The 24,783-nt window shown below is 43.2% G+C and overlaps 1 protein-coding gene and 1 pseudogene across 1 annotated transcript in view; both read right to left on the bottom strand.

Annotated features, from left to right (window-relative positions):
- LOC126195799 (15-hydroxyprostaglandin dehydrogenase [NAD(+)]-like) overlaps positions 1-24,783 on the bottom strand; it is a 198,411-nt gene that overhangs the window by 134,434 nt on the left and 39,194 nt on the right. Inside the window, exon 2 of the mRNA XM_049934435.1 lies at positions 6,145-6,295. Coding sequence (XP_049790392.1) covers positions 6,145-6,295 — 151 coding nt within the window. The remainder of the gene's footprint in view (positions 1-6,144; positions 6,296-24,783) is intronic.
- Positions 24,187-24,303, bottom strand: LOC126196835 (5S ribosomal RNA; annotated as a pseudogene).

The raw sequence follows: 24,783 nt of genomic DNA, 5'->3' as shown, positions 1-24,783 counted from the left end.
CAAACAAAACAGACCTATTTCTAGTTAGTTCTTACTTGGTTACTTTTGATTAAGAATGTTACTAAAACCTATAATTCGTTGTATCATTCCACGGATATGCTTTCTTAGCATAACAGTTTAACAAAGTTAGCGTTAGTATGAAATGCGCTGAAGAGAACACGTGCGTATCACCGTGAAACAAGAAGCTGGAAGAAGTTGATGTGCAGTACAAAATGAGGAATGAAAAAACAACAGACTTGGTTGAACAACAAGAGTGATGAAGCTGTGTGTGTGTGTGTGTGTGTGCTTTACTGAACAGCTCGAAAAGAGAAAAAAGAAAACCCAAAGAATAAGTGGGAAGCACCAGTCATCAGGGGTATCGGTCGTTCCCAGCATCTGATATCATATTGATGATTGCGATAACCAGTTTACAGGCGTACTGAATACACTGCCTACTTGTAGTAAAAAACCTAGGGAGTTATGTTGAGTCTGTGGAGAAGAGGGCAAAGAAAAAGAATTGAGGAACAGGTGTGTTGGGTGCTGTGCATGGGATCGTGCTGCGTATCCTGCAGAGGAGACGCAAAAATTCTGTTCAGGGTGACTGCATAGCCAAGAAATGAAGTAATGAACATTCTAAAAATTATTGAAATGTGAAAATTAAAGAGATTATACGAGGGTCATTTATTATTTAAAGAGACAAATGTGTTTGGAGAAAAAAGCGTTTACAATAGTTTTTACAACACTTTTTCTACTTATAAACATAATCCCCTTGAACATTTATACACTTGTTCCAACGGGCTACAAGCCTTCTTACTGCGGCTGCAAAGAACTCTTTATCTTTATGTTTGAACCAATTCTCCACAAAGTTTTTCAGGTCCTCGTTGTCCTGGGACTTCTTCCCACCCAATGCCTGCTTCAGTGCACCAAAGATATGGAAATCACTAGGTGCTAAATCAGCGATGAGACAGTACTTCCCAATCCTTTTTGTCGATGGTGCCACGGGTTAGTTGAGCAATATGAGGACGTGCGTTGTCTTGCTGGAGACTCACACCTCTTCTCTGTGATCCACGACGTCTCTCTCTCCTGGCTGGCTTCATCTTCTTTATTAGCAAATCCGAGTAGTATTTGCTGATTATTGTACGCCGCTCTTCGAGATAACCACAAAAAAACTGCACCTTCAGCATCCCAAAACACCGATAACATGACTTTTCCTGCTGATGCTTGGGTTTTGAGTTCTTTCTTGACTAGTGAGTTCGTGTGCTTCCACTCCATGCTTCGTCTTTTTGATTCTGGCTCATAACAGTGAACCCAAGTTTCATCACAAATTAAAATTTTGTTGAGGAAGTGCTCACCTCTTTCACAATCTTCCTTTGTGCACACTCTCAACCTTCTTTCCTTGTGTAGCCGCGTCAACTCCTTTCGGACTCATCTTGCACATGCTTTGCGTTACTTTAGCTTGTTACAGATAGTGTTATCAACGGTACCAGTACTAAATTGAACCCTATCAACTATCTTTTCCACAGTCACAAGGCGGTCGGCACGAATAACATCATAAATTCGACTTTCAAGTGAGGGAACTGAAACTGCAACTGGCCGGCCACAACGGTGTTCGTCAGTCACTGCGTCGCGACCATTTTTGAACTGCTCTACCCACTTGTAAAAATTTCCACTATTCATACAACCTTCACCGTAAACTTTGGACACTCTACAGTATATGTTCACTGGTTTCTCGTCTTCAGCAAGTAAAAAACGAATAACAGAACGTTGTTCAACTAATGTGGACGTTTCAAGCGGACTTGCCATCTCGAAATGTATTCTTGAGGCTATAAACAAAACAACTTTCATACATCAGCTGATCATGGCTCATCCCAGTGATGCGAACTTAAACCCATCGCAATACCAAACTTGTCCTACTAACAGTTGTTTCCCCAGACCAGTTTGTCTCTTTAATTATTGAATGACCCTCGTATATTTCTTGTTACTGTTTACATACACTGGTGAGCAAAACTAAGGGCGACACTATTTCTCGTGCCAAGTGTCACTACAAAGTAAGATAGTTCTATCAAACATGGACCATACACAGAAAGAACCGCTACAGTAAAGTACAAAAAAATGTTCAAATGTGTGTGAAATCTTATGGGACTTAACTGCTAAGGTCATCAGTCCCTATGCTTACACACTACTCAGCCTAAATTATCCTGAGGACAAACACACACACCCATGCCCGAGGGAGGACTCCAACCTCCGACGGGACCAGCCGCACAGTCCATGACTGGAGCGCCGCAGAGCGCTCGGCTAATCCCGCGAGGCAGTAAAGTACAGAAGGTAACTGAAACAAATATGCAATGTGTATTTCTTCCCAAAATAAAATTCTATTGTCAGTTGAGAATTAGGAAATTTGTTTCACTATGTTGTTGTTGTGGTCTTCAGTCCTGAGACTGGTTTGATGCAGCTCTCCATGCTACTCTATCCTGTGCAAGCTTCTTCATCTCCCAGTACCTACTGCAACCTACATCCTTCTGAATCTGCTTAGTCTATTGATCTCTTGGTCTCCCTCTACGATTTTTACCCTCCACGCTGCCCTCCAATGCTAAATTTGTGATCCCTTGATGCCTCAAAACATGTCCTACCAACCGATCCCTTCTTCTAGTCAAGTTGTGCCACAAACTTCTCTTCTCCCCAATCCTATTCAATACCTCCTCATTAGTTACGTGATCTACCCACCTTATCCTCAGCATTCTTCTGTAGCACCACATTTCGAAAGCTTCTATTCTCTTCTTGTCCAAACTATTTATTGTCCATGTTTCACTTCCATACATGGCTACACTCCATACAAATACTTTCAAAAACGACTTCCTGACACTTAAATCTATACTCGATTTTAACAAATTTCTCTTCTTCAGAAACGCTTTCCTTGCCATTGCCAGTCTACATTTTATATCCTCTCTACTTCGACCATCATCAGTTATTTTACTCCCTAAATAGCAAAACTCCTTTACTACTTTAAGTGTCTCATTTCCTAATCTAATCCCCTCAGCATCACCCGATTGAATTTGACTACATTCCATTATCCTCGTTTTGTTTTTTTTTATGTTCATCTTATATCCTCCTTTCAAGACACTGTCCATTCCGTTCAACTGCTCTTCCAAGTCCTTTGCTGTCTCTGACAGAATTACAATGTCATCGGCGAACCTCAAAGTTTTTACTTCTTCTCCATGAATTTTAATACCTACTCCGAAGTTTTCTTTTGTTTCCTTTACTGCTTGCTCAATATACAGATTGAATAACATCGGGGAGAGGCTACAACCCTGTCTCACTCCTTTCCCAACCACTGCTTCCCTTTCATGCCCCTCGACTCTTATAACTGCCTTCTGGTTTCTGTACAATTTGTAAATAGCCTTTCGCTCCCTGTATTTTACCCCTGCCACCTTCAGAATTTGAAAGAGAGTATTCCAGTTAACATTGTCAAAAGCTTTCTCTAAGTCTACAAATGCTAGAAACGTAGGTTTGCCTTTTCTTAATCTTTCTTCTAAGATAAGTCGTAAGGTTAGTATTGCCTCACGTGTTCCAACATTTCTACGGAATCCAAACTGATCTTCCCCGAGGTCCGCTTCTACCAGTTTTTCCATTCGTCTGTAAAGAATTCGCGTTAGTATTTTGCAGCTGTGACTTATTAAAGTGATAGTTCGGTAATTTTCACATCTGTCAACACCTGCTTTCTTTGGTATTGGAATTATTATATTCTTCTTGAAGTCTGTGGGTATTTCGCCTGTCTCATACATCTTGCTCACCAGATGGTAGAATTTTGTCATGACTGGCTCTCCCAAGGCCATCAGTAGTTCTAATGGAATGTTGTCTACTCCCGGGGCCTTGTTTCGACTCAGGTCTTTCAGTGCTCTGTCAAACTCTTCACGCAGTATCTTATCTCCCATTTCATCTTCATCTACATCCTCTTCCATTTCCATAATACTGTCCTCAAGTACATCGCCCTTGTATAAACCCTCTATATACTCCTTCCACCTTTCTGCCTTCCCTTCTTTGCTTAGAACTGGGTTGCCATCTGAGCTCTTGATATTCATACATGTGGTTGTCTTCTCTCCAAAGGTCTCTTTAATTTTCCTGTAGGCAGTATCTATCTTACCCCTAGTGAGACAAGCCTCTACATCCTTACATTTGTCCTCTAGCCATCCCTGCTTAGCCATTTTGCACTTTCTGTCGATCTCATTTTTGAGACGTTTGTATTCCCTTTTGCCTGCTTCATTTACTGCATTTTTATATTTTCTCCTTTCATCAATTAAATTCAATATTTCTTCTGTTACCCAAGGATTTCTATTAGCCCTCGTCTTTTTACCTACTTGATCCTCTGCTGCCTTCACTACTTCATCCCTCAGAGCTACCCATTCTTCTTCTACTGTATTTCTTTCCCCCATTCCTGTCAATTGTTCCCTTATGCTCTCCCTGAAACTCTCTACAACCTCTGGTTCTTTCAGTTTATCCAGGTCCCATCTCCTTAAATTCCCACCTTTTTGCAGTTTCTTCAGTTTCAATCTGCAGTTCATAACCAATAGATTGTGGTCAGAATCCACATCTGCCCCTGGAAATGTCTTACAATTTAAAACCTGGTTCCTAAATCTCTGTCTTACCATTATATAATCTACTATAGTTTCAACAAATTAATCTGTCATCTTGGGAAGTTTAATGTTGGTATAGCAGATGTCAGCATCTTCTGCTCAAACCGGTATAGCGAAGTAAATTTGCTAATTGTGCAATTGAAGACTGTATTTTGTTCTGAAATATGTACCACATTTGTTTGGAAAAAACAGCTACGAACTAAATCACGTATTTCATTCAGAGACGTTCTACACTATACTGTAGGAGTTCTTTCTATCTATTGTCCCGTTTCATCGAGCTACAATTACTTGACAGTAGCACATCATGCGGAAGCTGCTTTCGTCCTTAAGCTTTGCACACCAGTGTACATTTAAATGACGTATTTCCTAACCGAAACAAGTAGATATTTTAAGTGGCGATTATTTTCACTCGTGCACGGTTAACATAAGCTTCCTTTCTCAAGTGCACAATTCTGCAACCACTGTGGATAATTACCCCATACCGTAGGAAAATGTGTGACATTGCAGTTAAATGTAATTCTGCTTTTTTATTTTTTAATACCTAACAACCGATTTAGTGTACCAAAAGTAGAGATACTGCAGCAATCAACAGTGCTGCTGGGTTTCGTTTACTGATCATCATTGTGCTGCAGTAATAATTTTTGCTTACTTATGCACTGTTCTTCGCCTCACACTTTCATAGCAGCGTGCAGCCAGCAATGTCCGTACAGTGACACAGCGTGTGTTTCAGGCACGGCAAGAAATTCCTCAGGATATCTGGAGACTAGTTCAAATGGCTCTGAGCACTATCGGACTTAACTTCTGATGTCATCAGTCCCCCAGAACTTAGAACTACTTAAACCTAACTAACCGAAGGACATCACACACAATCATGCCCGAGGCAGGAATCGAACCTGCGACCGTAGCGGTCGCTCGGTTTCAGACCATTTGGAGACTGTTGCGTCTCGAACACAGTAGCGTGTTGGTGGCTGTGTGGGTCACACCTCATACCGGTGACGGTGACGATGAGCGTCATTCCGAATGCAGTACGAGTTTTACCATTTAATACCCGTGATGTAACGGACGGGCAACGGTCCTGCCCCAGTGGATACACCGGTTTCCGTGAGATCACCGAAGTTAAGCGATGTCGGGCGTGGCCGGCACTTGGATGGGTGACCATCCAGCCGCCATGTGCTGTTGCCATTTTTCGGGGTGCACTCAGCCTCGTGATGCCAACTGAGGAACTACTCGACCGAATAGTAGCGGCTTCGGTCAAGAATACCATCATAACGACCGGGAGAGCAGTGTGCTGACCACACGCCCCTCCTATCCGCATCCTCAACTGAGGATGACACGGCGGTCGGATGGTCCCGGTGGGCCACTCGTGGCCTGAAGACGGAGTGCATGTAACGGACGCCTCCACGAAGTATAATAAATACCTCACTGGTGGGTGCTTCAAGATGGAAAACGTTCCGTTCCTGTCAGAATGTGTTGTCCACAAGTTTTGGGGTGGGAGTGAGCTGTAGGGGAGCTGAGCGGAGGGCGGCGTCGCTACCTCGCAGGTGCTGCGGCTTCGTCACGTCGGTGCGCTGGAAGACGGCGCGGCCGCGCTCGCTGCTCGCCTCCGCTCCCGCCGCCACCACCGCCGCCAGGTCCGCCACTGCCGCCGCCCCCGCCTCCTCCGACAGGTCGGCCAGGACCACGCCCTGCAACGTCACATCCGCACCCTCAGTCGTTGTCTCACCGCCAGACGCTCGCTAGCGAGGCAGTGTTCACCTATTTATAGCTGCAGTTTTAAATCAATCGGCGACGTGAGCGTGAAACGTAACAGTCTAATTGAAACCTATTTCAACACGTAAATTTTAACCATAAACAGTAATTTCTGACGTAGAGGTGCAGGCAAATATGTACTTGTGGAAAGTGTACGAAAAAACTAATTACAAAATGATAATTTCGCTAACTTGTAGAAATCCGTTAATTGGTAGGAACATTTTTTTATAACCTGTATCATTTGCAATATATAAATACAAGAAAACCATTGTCAACGAAATAATTTTATGCATTTGTATACATATGAAATATAATATGCTTGTGGAATCTACACTCCTGGAAATTGAAATAAGAACACCGTGAATTCATTGTCCCAGGAAGGGGAAACTTTATTGACACATTCCTGGGGTCAGATACATCACATGATCACACTGACAGAACCACAGGCACATAGACACAGGCAACAGAGCATGCACAATGTCGGCACTAGTACAGTGTATATCCACCTTTCGCAGCAATGCAGGCTGCTATTCTCCCATGGAGACGATCGTAGAGATGCTGGATGTAGTCCTGTGGAACGGCTTGCCATGCCATTTCCACCTGGCGCCTCAGTTGGACCAGCGTTCGTGCTGGACGTGCAGACCGCGTGAGACGACGCCTCATCCAGTCCCAAACATGCTCAATGGGGGACAGATCCGGAGATCTTGCTGGCCAGGGTAGTTGACTTACACCTTCTAGAGCACGTTGGGTGGCACGGGATACATGCGGACGTGCATTGTCCTGTTGGAACAGCAAGTTCCCTTGCCGGTCTAGGAATGGTAGAACGATGGGTTCGATGACGGTTTGGATGTACCGTGCACTATTCAGTGTCCCCTCGACGATCACCAGTGGTGTACGGCCAGTGTAGGAGATCGCTCCCCACACCATGATGCCGGGTGTTGGCCCTGTGTGCCTCGGTCGTATGCAGTCCTGATTGTGGCGCTCACCTGCACGGCGCCAAACACGCATACGACCATCATTGGCACCAAGGCAGAAGCGACTCTCATCGCTGAAGACGACACGTCTCCATTCGTCCCTCCATTCACGCCTGTCGCGACACCACTGGAGGCGGGCTGCACGATGTTGGGGCGTGAGCGGAAGACGGCCTAACGGTGTGCGGGACCGTAGCCCAGCTTAATGGAGACGGTTGCGAATGGTCCTCGCCGATACCCCAGGAGCAACAGTGTCCCTAATTTGCTGGGAAGTGGCGGTGCGGTCCCCTACGGCACTGCGTAGGATCCTACGGTCTTGGCGTGCATCCGTGCGTCGCTGCGGTCCGGTCCCAGGTCGACGGGCACGTGCACCTTCCGCCGACCACTGGCGACAACATCGATGTACTGTGGAGACCTCACGTCCCACGTGTTGAGCAATTCGGCGGTACGTCCACCCGGCCTCCCGCATGCCCACTATACGCCCTCGCTCAAAGTCCGTCAACTGCACATACGGTTCACGTCCACGCTGTCGCGGCATGCTACCAGTGTTAAAGACTGCGATGGAGCTCCGTATGCCACGGCAAACTGGCTGACACTGACGGCGGCGGTGCACAAATGCTGCGCAGCTAGCGCCATTCGACGGCCAACACCGCGGTTCCTGGTGTGTCCGCTGTGCCGTGCGTGTGATCATTGCTTGTACAGCCCTCTCGCAGTGTCCGGAGCAAGTATGGTGGGTCTGACACACCGGTGTCAATGTGTTCTTTTTTCCATTTCCAGGAGTGTATATAGGGGTAGCCATATTGGCATAGTCAGTCAGCACTTTGTGACTATTTGGACAGAAAGCAGGTAACTAAGATTCATTTCATTATTGTAAGTATGGTACTACGTATTTGAGTTTTGTAAAGATGTCTTGATTTTCTTTGAAATCGTAATAGACACTCTGTTAAGACATTATACTGGGTTAAATATTCATTTAACTTTATAGTTAAATCTTACAGTAGATGTGTACGAAACCAGGACTACGGCTGCAACAGATCGTCTGCAACAATGAGTACACGATATCATATTAAACTTATTCATAGTAACGTTGTAAGCGTGACAGACAAAGAGACCCTCACACGTTTAGGTTTTACTGCGCTATATTGAGTACTGCGCAATAATATTGGCCGTGTGGGTGCCGTACTGCAGGAGAATGGTTCAAATGACTTCTGAGGTCATCAGTCCCCTAGAACTTAGAACTACTTAAACCTAACTAACCTAAGGACATCACACACATCCATGCCCGAGGGTGGATTCGAACCTGCGACCGTAGCGGTCGCGCGGTTCCAGACTGAAGTGCCTAGAACCTCTCGGCCACACCGGCTGTCACTGCAGGAGACTGCAGTGCCACAGAAATACGGGATATATAAAGAAAATCATCCAATTTAAAAAAATCATAACTATTATGTTATTTGAGCATGTGCGTGAACAACATACTGTTGGAAAGAGCAAATTCTCGAGTTTTCCATGGTTCTCTCTAAGTAGCAACAGTATGCGTCCACTTCAGTTCTAGTAAAATTGGTGTCAGGACAACAGAAAGTGTTTTGTGTTCTACGTTTTAGCGCAGTGCAGGTCGGAAGAACTGTTCACCATGACTTCCGTACCAGGTACGGTGTGGATTATCCTACAGCACAGAGCTTTAGACGATGGCATTAACAATTCCGAGAAACAGGTCGTTTGTGTAGAGGAAATCGCCGGGCCGTCTCCGAGTGTCTGACACAGACGTCGAAGGCATCCGCCACACTTTCACACCAAGTCCGCAGAAATCCGTTGGCCATGCATCTCGACAGCTCAACATGGCCCCCGATGTGCGTGTGGTGGGTGTTGCGTCGACGTTTACACAGTAAACCACACAAAATTCAGCTACTGCAAGCTCTTCGTGAAGGTGACAAACAACAACGTGTGGAGTTTTGTATTTTCGTTGTTTGCTAGACGGGGGATGGCTCTTTCCTTCCATGCTTAGTGTTTAGTGACGAGGCAACATTCCATTTAAATGGGAGGGTGAACCGTCATAATGTGAGAGACTCTCCAAAATTTAATGTGTTTTGTGCAGTTTCACAGGAAAAGGTGTATGGTTAAATGTTCAAATGTGTGTGAATTCCTAAGCCATCGAACTGCGTAGGTCATCCGTCCCTAGACTTGTACACTAGTTGAACTAACTTAAACTAACCTATGCTAAGAACAACACTCACACCCATGCCCGAGGGAGGACTCGAACCTCCGGCGGGAGGGGCCGCGCAGTCCGTGACACGGCGCCTGAAACCGCGTGGCCTCTCCGCTTGGCGTTGTATGGTCCATTTTTCACTTTTCTTGGCCGAGAATACTGTTACAGGAAGCACATATCTCGATATGGTTGGGAACTTTCTTTTCTCACAGTTGGAGACTGATCCGAACGATTTCATTTACGAACAGGATGTGGCACCGCCACAGTGGCAGTGGGAAGTGTGAGAATTTTTAAATCAAAGGATTACTGAATGATGGGTCGGCCACACTGGACGAAATGATTCAGCCTGATATTACTGGCCTCCAAGGTCACCGGACCTGACTGTACGTGTTTATTCCTTGCGGTGGTTTATAAACTACTCTGTTTATGTGCTTCCATTACCAATAACAATGAATGAACTGAGATATCGCATAACAATAGCCGCGGAAGCTGTAACACGAGAAATGCTCCCTGCAGTGTGGGAACAATTCGAATGCCGCACGACATATGCCGTTCATCTCAAGCTGGTATAATGTACACCTGTGAAAATGTAAGAAAAAATTTTTTTTGAGTTTCCTGGTCATCGAAAAACAAAATCATTGTATATGTTTATTAGTTTCAGAAATATAGACATGCCAAATCGGATGGTCCTTTATGCTACATACTGTATTGATACTCGCTCAGTATATCGTGCATCACACTGTATCATGTAAGGGTGGTGTATAATATACGGCACGTTCCTGCCGAGACTACGTGATTTGTGGACGTATAAACATCTGATTTAGCGACGCCGTATGAATACGAAAACATTGCGAATGACGGACAAGGCAATCATCTGTTGAAGTGCATTCAGAGGAGCAGCTCGATCACACATTTAATTCTTACTCGGTAATTACCTGTGGAAACATTCGACAAAAGCGTTTTAAGTGCGGGGAAATGATACTGCAACTGCTTATTTGTTCTTTTCAGAAACTCGAATTATTTATTGTAGAAAGACGAGTATCTAACAGAACTACCTTCCGATTCTCTACAGTAATTTATCTACTCTTTTCAGTTTTATAGATCATTTCCAACGTTTTGGAAAGCGAAATCCGACAAGTATATGAATCTTTTCTGAATTTATAAGGTGTAACGAGGTTTGGCAGTTAATTCAACTATTCCTAGTTCAAAATGGTTCGAATGGCTCTGAGCACTACGGGACTTAACATCTGAGGTCATCCGGACTGAAGCGCCTACAACCGCTCGGCCACCGCGGCCGGCTAATTCGTAGTTCGTATTTAAAAATCTCCGATAGTCGTCGGGTTCCGTTGCAGGTTTGCTTAGCATCTTAGTACGGTTGCACGTAGAACGCCTTCCGAGCCAGTTCTGCCGCCTCCTCTCGCTGTTGTTTTTGCAGGTCGCGGTGAGTGCAGTCGTAGTACACGCGAGTCACACATTGTCGAATGCCGACGTGTTCGCTATGAAAGCTGGAGTCTAACTCATGTGTCCCAGTCATAAATATTGCACAACAACACTGTGCCGTTCTTGTCCTCGACCTTCCGCGCAATTTATTGACGCAACATTACTGCGCAATAAATACTGAGCGCGAGAAGAAGAACGGCGCGTCGCACACGTGGCGACACACGGCACCTGCTCGCGTACCGAGTTCCAGGGTGTGTGTGTGTGCGTGCGTGTGTGTCAGGCCACTAAAAATGCGACCGATAATGAACATGTCCATCACAGGCTTTCTCCAGAAATCTAAAGGGGCCCTCATACGCTCGAAATTTATTGAGCAACACTCAGCACTGCGCAGTAACATTCACCGTCTGAGAGCGTTACTGTCGGTTGTCGCAATGTGTTGAAGAAGTCTGCAGAGCTTTAAAAATGTTGACGCTCGCTTAATGTATTGAGCAATGAATAGTATCGAGCAGGGGTAGTATTGCGCAATAAACGGCGGTTCCTGGCGAGACCGAGGCAAATTCATTTCGCTCCAAACAAATTTCCGCAAAAGCCTGGAGAAAGTAAACGACAAAATATCAGGAAGTGTACTGGAGGATGAATGATAAAAAAAAGTAGCATACGAAGTATTCCTGACTGTTTAGGAAACGCCAGATATCCCGTTTTCTGCAGTGGCAGGGGAAACTGCAAGCAGAAATGTTTATTTTACTTATAGCAGTTTTCAGACTTGGCAAATAAGATCAGTGAGCGTACATGTCTTTCTTGTCTTGTAACAGTTGTCACACCACAGACATAAGATCCTGTGTGCCTTCATTCAGTAATCAGAATATAACTGTTTTATATCGTTTGCAACAGTTGACGCAATAGAGAAATACACAGAAAACAAACGTACAGGATATATGACACAGTTTATTTGTTTAAGTTGTAACTAAGACTGTATGCTGCTGAGAATGAGGCTCTGGTCCATTGAAATGTTTACCGGGAGCCTTACAAACGTATTTCATCCGTTCTGCCTAAGCTCTACTCGTGTTTTCCAGTACAAGCAATTCAATCGTAATACATACTCGAACGAGTTCGACATTGTCTCGGTACTGACATGTTCGCAACGAAGATAGAATTCTAATTACGGTTTCTCGCAGTCATAAGAAGGTGGCAGCACTTACCGAAAAGCACAGTGTTTGGGCGCGAATAAAGATGCCACGTGAAAGAAAATTAAAGAAACAGAAATAATTACTTACGAGGAATAATCATGATAAATATAAGCAAGTAAGTTTAAATACCCAACTCACGTCTCGCTCTAACTTTGTGGAAGTGTGTACAAGTCTCAGGACATGTGTAAATTTACTGTATGAAATTTAGCGCTACCGGACTGTATGACTACATTTTGCACTTTATCGGGTCAGTTATGTTTACACATGTGTGAATCATTTAAAATAAATGCAGTTTGTCTGGTATATCTTATTTGCTGTAAATGAGAAAATGAATAGTTTCATAGACTACAGATCGAGTATTAAAGAATTGAATAGTGTTTGTATTGTAAGTTTACGTGGTTCTTAAGTCTGACGGATTCAGAAATTCTGGACGTGTTATTGGAGCCCGTCGATCCAAATATTTCAGACGGAAGGGAAAGATATGAAGCAAAGAAGCGTAAACCAATACAAGCCATCCCACCAACACGCAGAAGATCTACGAATGCATTGCATTTCCCAGAAATTTACGCTGGGAGACAAAAGTGTAGATCTAGATGTAAAATCCAAGTTTTCTCCAGTCATAAGTTCGCAAAATGCCAGACTTGTGATGAGTTCCTGTGTTTCACTTCCAAAAATGAATTGCTTCAAAACTTTCCAGACAGTATGAAACATTATAGAGTGAGGAAGCAAAAATTCGAAGTTCAGTAACCCTCAGATATACGTAATCATGTAAATGATTACATAAGAATATGTAATGAACACTGTTTTGCAAAATTTAGTCTCTGAAATGATTGTATCTTTGGCATTTTTACATATTGTATTTTTTAGTTTCATAAATAGCCTTGGTAGAATAAATAAATAAATAGTGTATATGAAATGATTGTATCTTTGACATTTTTACATATTGTATATTTTAGTTTCATAAATAGCCTTGGTAGAATAAATAAATAGTATGTACGAGCTCTGAATTCTGTTAATTAACATTCCCAAATACAAAAGTCCTTAAAAAGCCTACAAAAGAAATAAATAAGCATTTTATACATTTTACTGTTTTAGCTTCATAGAGACCATATTTATCATATTTGATACATTGGCTACGCTTATTTTTGCTCGACAGAGACCTGCTATATCATGACATGACATGTAGGTCATGTATGGGATGATAATTTTTTTTACTAATTATTGGCTTTTAGTGATACTGAGAAGTGAAATATTACCAATTTTCCAGTTCTTTCTCTGAAAGTTTGGTTTCATGTCTCTAGAGGTTGAGGCCGTGCTAAAGTTACTCGTCCGTTAGATATGTTGCATACGCAGTACCTCATGACGATGGCTTTCTTTGCGTATACGATCAGTCTCTTACCAGATTCCTATAAAAACAGGAAGCTGTCAACCGTGTAGAAACTAAGTGAGAATATGTAAAGGGCCGGGTAACCTACTAAACATTTTTGTCCTGCGTAGCTACCCTTATGTCTATTACTTAAAAGTGAACAATATTTGGGCAAAATTGAAATTGTTGATGTTTAGATTAGGTTTTATTTGAAAATTGTTGATTTTCAACATGAAACAGAGGAACGTTGATGTAAAAATAAAAATAAGCAGTACAAACTTATCATATAGAGCTAGGAAACGCAATTTACTCAACAAAACGGTAAAATAAAAGAAATGCAAAACAAAAATATATCAAACATCGCTTCAGTACTTCCTCGACCTTGTATAAAACATGTTTCTGTTATTTATACAAACATCTTTCACATTTATGAAATGCAATTAATTTTCTATAACGATATAAAATACACAATGGGACTCAATGACGTGCGATTCTGATTATGTGCAAAACAAAAACAAAGAGAAGTCGTCGTTCCCAATTCCTTTGTTATACATTAATTTATGTCTTCTTCCCTACCAATGCTAACAATACTACCAACAATACTACCATCTACTACGTCATTTATGTGGTATACCACAACCATCGAACCGTAGTTCTGTCAGAGCGCAACTGTAATTCTAACTAATGCGTCCCGGGTATAAATATTGCGCAGAAATATTAGGTCGTTCTTGGTTCCGCACTTCCGCGCAATATAGTGACACAGTATTATCACGCAGTACACAATGGGCATGTCAGGGCCCCCTTAAGAGACACAAGCTTTTCTGTGGTTCGTGTGTTAACAGCAGATAAGGAGGCTGTCTACAGAGATATACTGCTTTGGGCAACAAGGGAGCCATCCGCCGGAAAAAGGCCGAAGATTTTCGTCTCCAGAAGCGCGAATGTTATAAATATTTCGTCGAGTTCAGAAATTCAGAACAAGGGAGCCGTCTGCCCTCCTGGAGGACTAGTGACGTTGCAGATGCGTTGATTTCCAAATCTGTTTCTGAACTCATTAATCACTAATCACAAGTCAATGACCAAGTTAGTTTTTCTCCGGTTTTATAGGCGAGCGTTGCACTTTACCGAATGTGCGCATGAAAATTTGGGCATTTATTCCGGTAGTTCACAGTAATGGCCTTCTGAGGGTACGGCTTTTAAAGCCAGGTGCGGGCACCGCTTGTTTGTCACTCGCTCCGCCCCACAGCACCCTCTTCACGTCGGAGTACCAGCTACAGTCCGGCAGTGACAGCCAATGCGCCTCTATTGAAGAACAACGCAACTCCTGCAGATGTATTTGGTTTAAATGGCTCTCAGCACTATGGGACTTAACATCTGAGGTCATCAGTCCCCTAGACTCAGAACTACTTAAATCTAACTAGCCTAAAGACATCACACACATCCATGCCCGAGGCAGGATTCGAACCTGCGATTGTAGCAGCAGCGCGGTTCCGGATTGAAGCGCTTAGAATCGCTCGGCCACAACGGCCGGCGCAGATTTATTTCACTTTAACAGAGTCAAGTTTACAATCCAGAGAAAATAAAGCATGCCACCCATGTTAATAACTAAACAGTGCTATGCAACTTGTTTAGTGACACACTCACTTGTTTTATTCATTTACACTGCATTTGTGAATCGCAACATAGAAGTTTTCTCTGCCACCAGCTACATCTCAGAAACTACCCACTTTGCCGCAATAAACAAATCACGTCACAAACGTCAAGACAGTATTTATCTGGATCTTCAAAGCAGCCGCTTCGATACCACGCCTGTTGGAGGACTGGCCGCAATACTGCTGCATGTAAGTGCCTGTGGAGAAAAGGTTGCATGTGAAGGATGTCGTTATGCCGGTCGAAGTTCACAGCGACGCCCAGAACTGGCGCTGAGCTGGTAAACCTGCTGACAAGACCGGTAAATATGCCAAATCCAGATACACCGCGGGTTGACGGTATTTTGTTCCACTTAGTAGTATCGTCAGTACAGAAAGTGCAGTATCTTCTTCTCCGTTCTCTTCATGCACTGGCAAGCTTTTGTGGCTTGGAAAATGGTTCAAATGGCTCTGAGCACTATGGGACTCGACGGCTGAGGTCATTAGTCCCCTAGATCTTAGAACCAGTTAAACCTAACTAACCTAAGGACATCACAAACATCCATGCCCGAGGCAGGATTCAAACCTGCGACCGTAGCGGTCTTGCGGTTCCAGACTGCAGCGCCTTTAACCGCCCGGCCACTTCGGTGTGGCTTGGAAATGTGGCTTGTTCTGCTGTCATGTACGATTTTAGAAAATATTTCCTGTCGCCACGTGGGTAAAGGTTCCTACTTGACTTTTCCAGAGTGAGGCGATCACTAGAAGATTGTCCGCATGAAATGAACTTCGATTGACTCGCGGCCCAAACGTCCCGGTCGACTCTTCAAGACTACAAACAGAGGTGACGTCACGTGTCTTTCTGCAGATGGCGTTGGCATCGCCACTATTCTGCACGGGTCTGCCATGCTCCTGATGGACTGCACGACTGTGTCGACGCCTTTCGTCCCTTTTTTGGCAGGAGATCGCCCGGACGTGGTTTCTCGATTAAAACCGCTCTGATCCATATTGCGCACTTTCTGTCTCCCGACCGTTCCCATAATAGCTCTGTTGATAGTCAGAAACTCTTCATATGTAGTAAATATAGCTGCCTCATTACCGAGATTTTTAGCTATAATAACATGGATTATCCTTTGCGAAATATGTTTGTTCTTGAAAGCGACAACCACCCAGCAGATGCTTTAAACGTTTCTAGTGCCTCTTCCACTGTGGCCTGAAAGTTCCGCTGCTATATGTTAACATCGTGGATCCACATCTTTTTCCTAAATGCATTGCGAAATTTATCTAGAAATAGTCTTGACCTGAAAAACATTTTGTTGATGCGATTCCTGGTTTTCAAGGTACCTACTCCAGACGTACAGATCTCTTTTTTTGTTTCAATAATGCAAAGATCCTCTTGCCAGTCCTGCTCGCGCTATTCGTCCACGAGACTCAGAGGGCCATAGACAAGGGTTCCCAGGTAGATGCCGTGTTTCTTGACTTCCCAAGGCGTTCGATATAGTTCCCCACAGTCGTTTAATGAACAAAGTAAGAGCATTTGGACTATCAGACCAATTGTGTGATTGGATTGAAGAGTCCCTAGATAACAGAACGCAGCATGTCATTCTCAATGGAGGGAAGTCATACGAAGTAAGAGTGATTTCAGGTGTGCCGCAGGGGAGTGTCATAGGACCGTTGCTTGTGGATGACATCGGAAGTTCACTGAGGCTTTTTGCGGATGATGCTGTGGTATATCGAGAGGTTGTAACAATGGAAATTGTACTGAAATGCAGGAGGATCTGCAGCGAATTGACGCATGGTGCAGGGAATGGCAATTGAATCTCAATGTAGACAAGTGTAATGTACTGCGAATACATAGAAAGAAAGATCCCTTATAATTTAGCTACAATATAGCAGGTCAGCAACTGGAAGCAGTTAATTCCATAAATTATCTAGGAGTGATTTAAAATGGAATTATCATATAAAGTTGATCGTCGGTAAAGCAGATGCCAGACTGAGATACATTGGAAGAATCCTGAGGAAATGCAATCCGAAGACAAAGGAAGTAGGTTACAGTACGCTTGTTCGCCCACTGCTTGAATACTGCTCAGCAGTGTGGGATCCGTACCAGATAGGGTTGATAGAAGAGATAGAGAAGATCCAACGGAGAGCAGCGCGCTTCGTTACAGGAACATTTAGTAATCGCGAAAGCGTTACGGAGATGATAGATAAACTCCAGTGGAAGACTCTGCAGGAGAGACGCTCAGTAGCTCGGTACAGGCTTTCGTTGAAGTTTCGAGAACATACCTTCACCGAGGAGTCAAGCAGTATATTGCTCCCTCCTACGTATATCTCGCTAAGAGAGCATGAGGATAAAATCAGAGAGATTAGAGCCCACACAGAGGCATACCGAGAATCCTTCTTTCCAAGAACAATACGAGACTGGAATAGAAGGAAGAACCGATAGAGGTATTCAAGGTACCCTCCACCACACACCGTCAGGTGGCTTGCGGAGTATGGATGTAGATGTAGATGTAGATGAAGATGTAGAAAGGAGTCAGATTCGCCTTCTTTCCTGTTTCCTGAAAAGCGACAGCTCGTTTCATACACTGTTCTGTTACCCTCAGGGGCAAAGCCATATGAGGCGATATTAGATCTTGTAATCATGGTTCATCATCATTTACTTCTTCTTTTTCTCAGCTCTGTCCCGCTATACCAACGGCGCTGTTCCACGAATGTGACTGTGGTAAACCGGCAGCTTCATCAACGTTATCGTCCTCCTCTAGCAAATAAGCAGCGGACGTCAGCCCGCTACTTTGTTCTGTATGTAGCACATCTTCCTTCGTCAAATTGTGTATTATTTCTAGAATGAAACTGAAAGGTATAAATAATAACACAAAAGAAGTCTCATAATTTTTCGTTTACCTTTTATAAAGGATAGTCGAGTAGCCACACGTAATTACGCTTACCGGTCAAGTCTTTCAGAAGCTGTCGCTCTCCGATGTTTAAACGTTGCAACTTGGCCGTCATTCCGCGCTGTTCCTGGAGGTTCCGCAATATCGCTAGTGGGCTCGCCCATCAACCACACCACTGTACAGCACTTCACGCTCGAGCATTACGCGGGTGCAGTGGGGTGGAACGAGCGATACGGGCGCATGTCTAAAAGCTTCACTTTCGAAAGGTCATAACTGCGTGCGACCAGTACAGTGGCAGAAATATTCGGCCGGTATTCGTTGCCGTGGTTGTATCTGGCACCAGAGCTTTTTTCTCTTTGAAGTACGAGGTGGGGTTGGTGATGTTTCCTTATTAGTTAGTGCCGTTCCGTCCCTATGGGGGCATACCACCGCGTTGCTTACACACAGGGGCAGGGCTGCAGCGACTAGGGCGGCAGCGGACAGAGGGATCTTGTAGTGGGACGCGAAATTGAAGCGTCACCCATCCACCAGTGTCAGCCCAGTTTGCAGGTGAATATAAGTTTAATTTACCGTTTTGTTTATGTATTTTGTAATATTTGTAATGGTTGTGAATTATCTAAAGTTTTGTATTTATTTTTATGTTTCGTGTACGGAGAGGGCGGCGCAACGAACGGAGACAGCATCTTCACTGCCGGGACCAGAGAGAAAATTGCTGGCCACTATACGGCGCGGGTCGACAGCCAAAGAGCAACAGAAGTTTCTGAAACCGAGTTGTTGCGTCGTGCTTCTAAAAACTGAAAAAATAAGAATTTGTAATGTTTCTACAACAATGACGTCATAGAAAGTTTAATCATGTTGTAAATGTTCAGTCCTATCTTGTCAAGGCTCATGTTCACGTCTATATTTAGTATATATGAAGATAATAAACTAGTGTATACTACAAAAGATTAAATACGTGTCCCGAGAATTTATTTATGAAGAATTATATTAAGGAAGAAGTATTACTGATTTATTTGACAAGATTATTAATTTTTGATAACGTTCATCGCGAGTTTGAGTCTTAAAAGTTTATTCAATGTGGTTTTAATATTTATTAAAGCAGATAACTTGCATTAATATAATTTCTGAGAAGAAACAAACGACATCTAAATTGAAAAAAGTTTGCGCAAACCAATTGGAGTGAGTGACGTAATTCTGCGTATACGACTCAAATGATGATGTTTTAATTATAGTTTCGTTCAAGAACCATTCAGAGACAACTTTAAAAATAATTTAAATAATTTTGAAGTGTTTTGTAAATGACGTAGGTGACGAAGTCTGCACATGGTCATGTCAAAAGAAAATCATTTATACAAAACTTACGTCGTTACACTACAATCTTCCGTCAACGTTCACAAAACCCATGCACCTCCGTCAGCACAAAACACACACACACATTTTTCTCTCTCTTAGTCACATTCCTATGTTTTAATGCCATAAAAAAATCAAAGACCGAATCAATATCTAGTTGCACCTCTGTACTGTACCGTAAGTCTGACCGCTGGCACGCAGACAAAGGTTGGGTCTTTGTATCAAAAGAAACAAACGCTTTAAAGAAAGCAAAAACTGTCTGTATTGTTTACCACAGTACCTGAAGATTTGTCCTACATCAGTACAGAATACCCGTCGCTCAGTTTATTGACACTACAAATGTAAATTACTGGTTACGGTACTTAACACACCTGAGGTTCAATCATTGTACCTGTTTGGTGCAAGTTACAGGAGGCCCTCAAATTAAATGAAAAAATGTTGTTTCTACATCTCAGACACAAATACACAGCCACTCATAACGTCCATAACATCCTAGACAATGACCTAAACTGCATATTATCGTAATACACAACTAAAACTACAAAAAGCACAAAGTACGACATTTTAGATTCGTAAAGAGATCAGCATGGTGACTTCTCTGTTTGCTTCTGTTAATCAGTAACAGAATAGGATCTGCAACGTCACAAAACGTCAGTGTTTCATCACACAAACTCACAAACACTGTGCACTCCTACAGATATTCCACAGGAATTTGCATACATGACTTTAAGTTTACAATTTTTGTGAACAAATTCCTGTTAAATGTAGTTATTTTGAAAGTTTTAAACTCTGCAAATGGCTTTTCTGTTCTCAGACACACAATGCCAAAATCACGACATGAGTAGTGGGATAAGGGCAGCACCAACCCAAATTAAAACAGTTAATCAAATTACCCCTCTCCATCACCCCTGCACTGGAAGATATCATGAGCTTTCCCTTGCCAGCACATGGGTCCCCACCCCATTTCCATCCCCATCTGACACCTCTCTCTCCCACACCTATTCTATTGGCAGGAATTTTGAATTTTGGCGGGAATTTTGAATATTGGCTAGAATTATGAGTTTTGGTGGGAATTTCATTGTCCCAGTGCCGTGCTGACGTCCCATCCCACCTGGGAATTGGCAGGAAATGAAAAATGGCGGATGCCCTTTCCAGGGCCCAAACCCCGGTCCTTCTGGACGGAAAGCCCAAGTGTACCCCCAACACATGGAAACTATCCAGATGGAGGAGAGGAAGGTTAGTTTAGTGAACTTGATTGCTTTTGGTTGGGAAACTGAAGTTAAGATCAATCCTAATTACATAATTAATCATGAAGATTGGTCCTATTACACAACTATATGCATTTCATTACGCAAGGAGCACCTGAAATCGCAATACAGCTCAAAAATTCATAATGTCATACAACTGGTGTTATCCTGTTGGGAAAAACTTTCATAATACCAGTCGAAATTAGTGGCCGACACACTCAAACTCTATCCTCCACCTACAAGCTGGCGGGGAAAAGGGCTGGAGAGAAAGATACTATATATTTTGGTGGATTTTGTGTTGAACTGATGAGAGGTTAATGTTGGACAAAGAGGAGTTTAACAAGTGTGTTACCTGTAAGCATACAGCTGAGGACTGTTTCTATCGCTGTTTGACGTCAAAGTTCGCCACAGACGCCTTCCCTTGAATTCTTTGACAATCACACTGTAGCTCAGGTAATCGAAATTCAGGAAAGCCAATATGTGCTACCAGAACTTATGGAAAATGCTTCACTGTTCTAATTATACATTAAACTTGTGAAAAAAACCCAGCACTTGTAATCAACGGGTCATAACGCAACACATGTACTGAGGACTGGGGAAAATCGGCGTCCCAAAAGATTGCACCAGGAGACAGTGGCGGCAGTTGAACGTGTGTTCTCCTCAATATGCGGTCACGAATTAGTCAATTTAGAGCCACTCTTAACCCCCTCACCGCTCCCTCTCCCTCTCTCTCCACACTGTAGACAGAATACAGGCCTTCTCAAATGACCCGCTCCTACTGCTTCTGCACACTGCCTATCCTCGCCACAGCTTCCCGCTGCATCTGGGGGCAAATTTTTCAGTCCAGTGCGTCCCCAGTGAGCACATGGCTGCGTGGTCCGAGTGGCCACTCTGCACTGACGATGGTGGCGTACACATTAGGCTGAAACGCCGGTGGGCTACAACACAACAAAGCGAGATAATTGGCAGTCACTCCAAGGGCAACTTGTTTGTCTAAAATGTAGCCACGCCAAACCGCCCCTTGTGTCATCCCCAATGTGATGAAGAACACACACCTCCCATAAGCAAGCATCTATTAAAAACAGAAAACACAATCTTGAAGATAATAAAGGTCCTGGTTCTGTGAAAAAACTACAGCATTTCCTCCAATTACATTAACTTATATCACAGCCCTATATATGTTCACCTTGCATAAAATGAAAAAAACTTACACTATTTTGCTACAAAAACTACCAATCGCTGCAGAATGTTCTCATTGTTTTGAAACCGTCATTGGAGTTAATAAAAAGCGAGAATTTAAACACCAAAGGAAAAATATGTATGTTAAGTAATTTCTTTCAAATTTATGAACAAATTACATGGCTTGAGGATGTCCCTCACATTCAAATCAGTGTGTGTAAATAAATTGTCATGCATGTGTGTATTATAAACATTTTAGACATGTGAAATAACATTACAGAATACATCCTTTCACGCCATTTGCTCACGTGTCAGACAAACACAACCATTTTATATTTGACAACAACAAACAATAATTCAAGAGGATGTTGTTGTTTTGTACACTGTGGCAGATCCCCTTTTACCCATGTGATGGTATATTGCACTCGCGTTTGCGAAACAAATCGTGAGAGCATGTCTTGTAATAGACACTCCTAACATCACCTAGTAAAGAACCCTATGAGATTCCTCTTATACATCGAACACAAATATCATCTGTGTGCTTACATTTGATATTTTTGATCCTTAACTTCCTCCTACCGACCTGCATGTAAAGTTTCTGTCATCCAGCAGACAACTATTCGCAACGGCAGCAGATTCTTGTGTTCTAGTTTCATAAGCAAGTTCGTTATCACAAAACAGCCTGTTTCACAGAGTCTACCCACATTTCGGGAAGAAAACTATCATATCTAGGTTTCACAATGAGCTATAATTCAAGTGGTGTCTACTTTATTATTAGAGGTTAAGAAGTATGAAGAAACACAGGACTTTTGCTAACACCTATTTTTTAACATGCAATTGTAATGATAATAAGAAAAACAGTCATGTTCCCATGAGAACAGATGCAGCCGCTTTCTATTAGTTTTATAAGCAAACTCGGTGTAGTTTCGAGAGAATCATCTGCATCCAAACTTTAACCAGCCATACCACTTCTTGTAATAGAACCTCCTATAAGATTTTATCATGTCTCTGTCTTCCGATATATTAAAAAACAAATACCATCTGTGTGTTTATATCGAGCTTATTACATATCCATGTATCACTCCACTGGAGCAGGTGGCGAGTGATTGAAGTCACTTGCTCAGACGAGTGCTAAGTTTTGTCGCCTGTGCTGGGGGAAGACCATATCCAACAGACTATCGATCACAAGAGTGGATTCTTGCATTGTTCTTTCATAAGCAGTTTAATACATTGTTTTTCAGCTGTAGCACATCCAAGCATTGTATGACTACAGCTTTGTACACCATCATACACTTTGTTTTTCTACCATGACTTCGAGACCTGTATCATGTGCAGACAGTTGAACATTGGATGCTGTAAACTATCCTGCTCTCACAACACACAGGCTGCGAGAAATAAAATACAGAGGCGATGTTTCTCATTGACAAAACAAAAAGTGGAAGACATCGCAACGTATGGAAACTGGAAGAGTTTGCAGCATTGTAGAGTGTTTCCAAACAGCTATCTCCTACGCAGTTATTCTCATCTTCCACACTGACAGGGTAGCAGATGACTCAGTGTACCATTTCAAAGAGCATGGTTTCCTCATTTTGCAGTCATTTACATGATTACTGTTCCAGTGTCGATTATCTCTGGAAGGTGCCGTTTACAACACATGTAGTGTAGTAGAAATAAAAAGAGATATTGTTATCTTATTGGTGAAGAAAAATTTGGAGGGCATCACAGCACATGAAAATAGGACATGTCTGCAGCTTTGAGGAACACTTCCAAACAACTGAAGGTGATGGATGACCTCTACATTTAATCACATGCTGCTTAGTGACAAGCAGCAGATGTCCAGTGTTCTGCCAAGGCCCTATCCATTTCAAACACGTCGTGTCAGTCAGTCATTATGTGATAATCAAAAGTGTACCACTCGACAGATGGGATAGGAAAATACCATTGATATGGGACAATGTACTGTAATAAGCACTGCAGTTGACAGCATGATATAGTTTAGCAATATTACCAGTCGTTCCACAATTTCAACACCAAACAGTGACACAGCAGAACGCTTCCCAATTTCTGTATCATTGCTAGCCCACCCTCCACTACTTTGCAAGCACCGTACACTAGATTGGAAATGTAGATAGATGAGTGTGAAGTGTGTCCATTGGGTCATATGGAGGACTCCGTCTTCAGGCCACAAGTGGCCCATCGGGACCATCCGACCGCCGTATCATCCTCAGTTGAGGATGCGGATAGGAGGGGCGTGTGGTCAGCACACCGCTCTCCCAGTCGTTATGATGGTTTTCTTTGACCGGAGCCGCTACTATTCGGTCGAGTAGCTCCTCAATTGGCATCACGAGGCTGAGTGCACCCCGAAAAATGGCAACAGCGCATGGTGGCTGGATGGTCACCCATACAAGTGCCGACCACGCCCGACAGCGCTTAACTTCGGTGATCTCACGGGAACCGGTGTATCCACTGCGGCAAGGCCGTTGCCATCATAGGGTCATATACACCAAAGTATATCAGGAACTGTCCTATGCCGATGCAGTTGGGTTATCTACATATTTCTAGCACATTGATAATAGTGCAGAATTTACGATTATGATTGGTCATCTTTCCCTGTGTGGACGGGAGTCACAGAGTATTCTCGCATTTGTAGGATAAAGCCGGAGATTGAGAAATCCCCACGCATGGTCGCCAATTTAATCCCTAACTGACTGGATATGAGAGGGCACTATACGCACTACATTCCACATCTCGTGAAAGAACAGAGCTGTGTTCATAACTGCCATTCAGCATTCGGCACCAACCTTACCCATGTCACCAATCCAAGTGCACAAGATCTCTCCAGATGTGTTCATGTCGAGGAGGCGAGGCGAGCAGCCCTTATTGGTGTATAGTAGACATGAGAGTTTGTTGTAGTCAGTTAAGAAGAGATGTGTGGTTTGTACATGATGGAGCTCCAGACAAATGG

The sequence above is a fragment of the Schistocerca nitens genome, chromosome 7, assembly GCF_023898315.1.
Source record: "Schistocerca nitens isolate TAMUIC-IGC-003100 chromosome 7, iqSchNite1.1, whole genome shotgun sequence".
Lineage (NCBI taxonomy): Eukaryota > Metazoa > Arthropoda > Insecta > Orthoptera > Acrididae > Schistocerca > Schistocerca nitens.
This window is presented reverse-complemented; position numbering and strand designations above follow the sequence as displayed.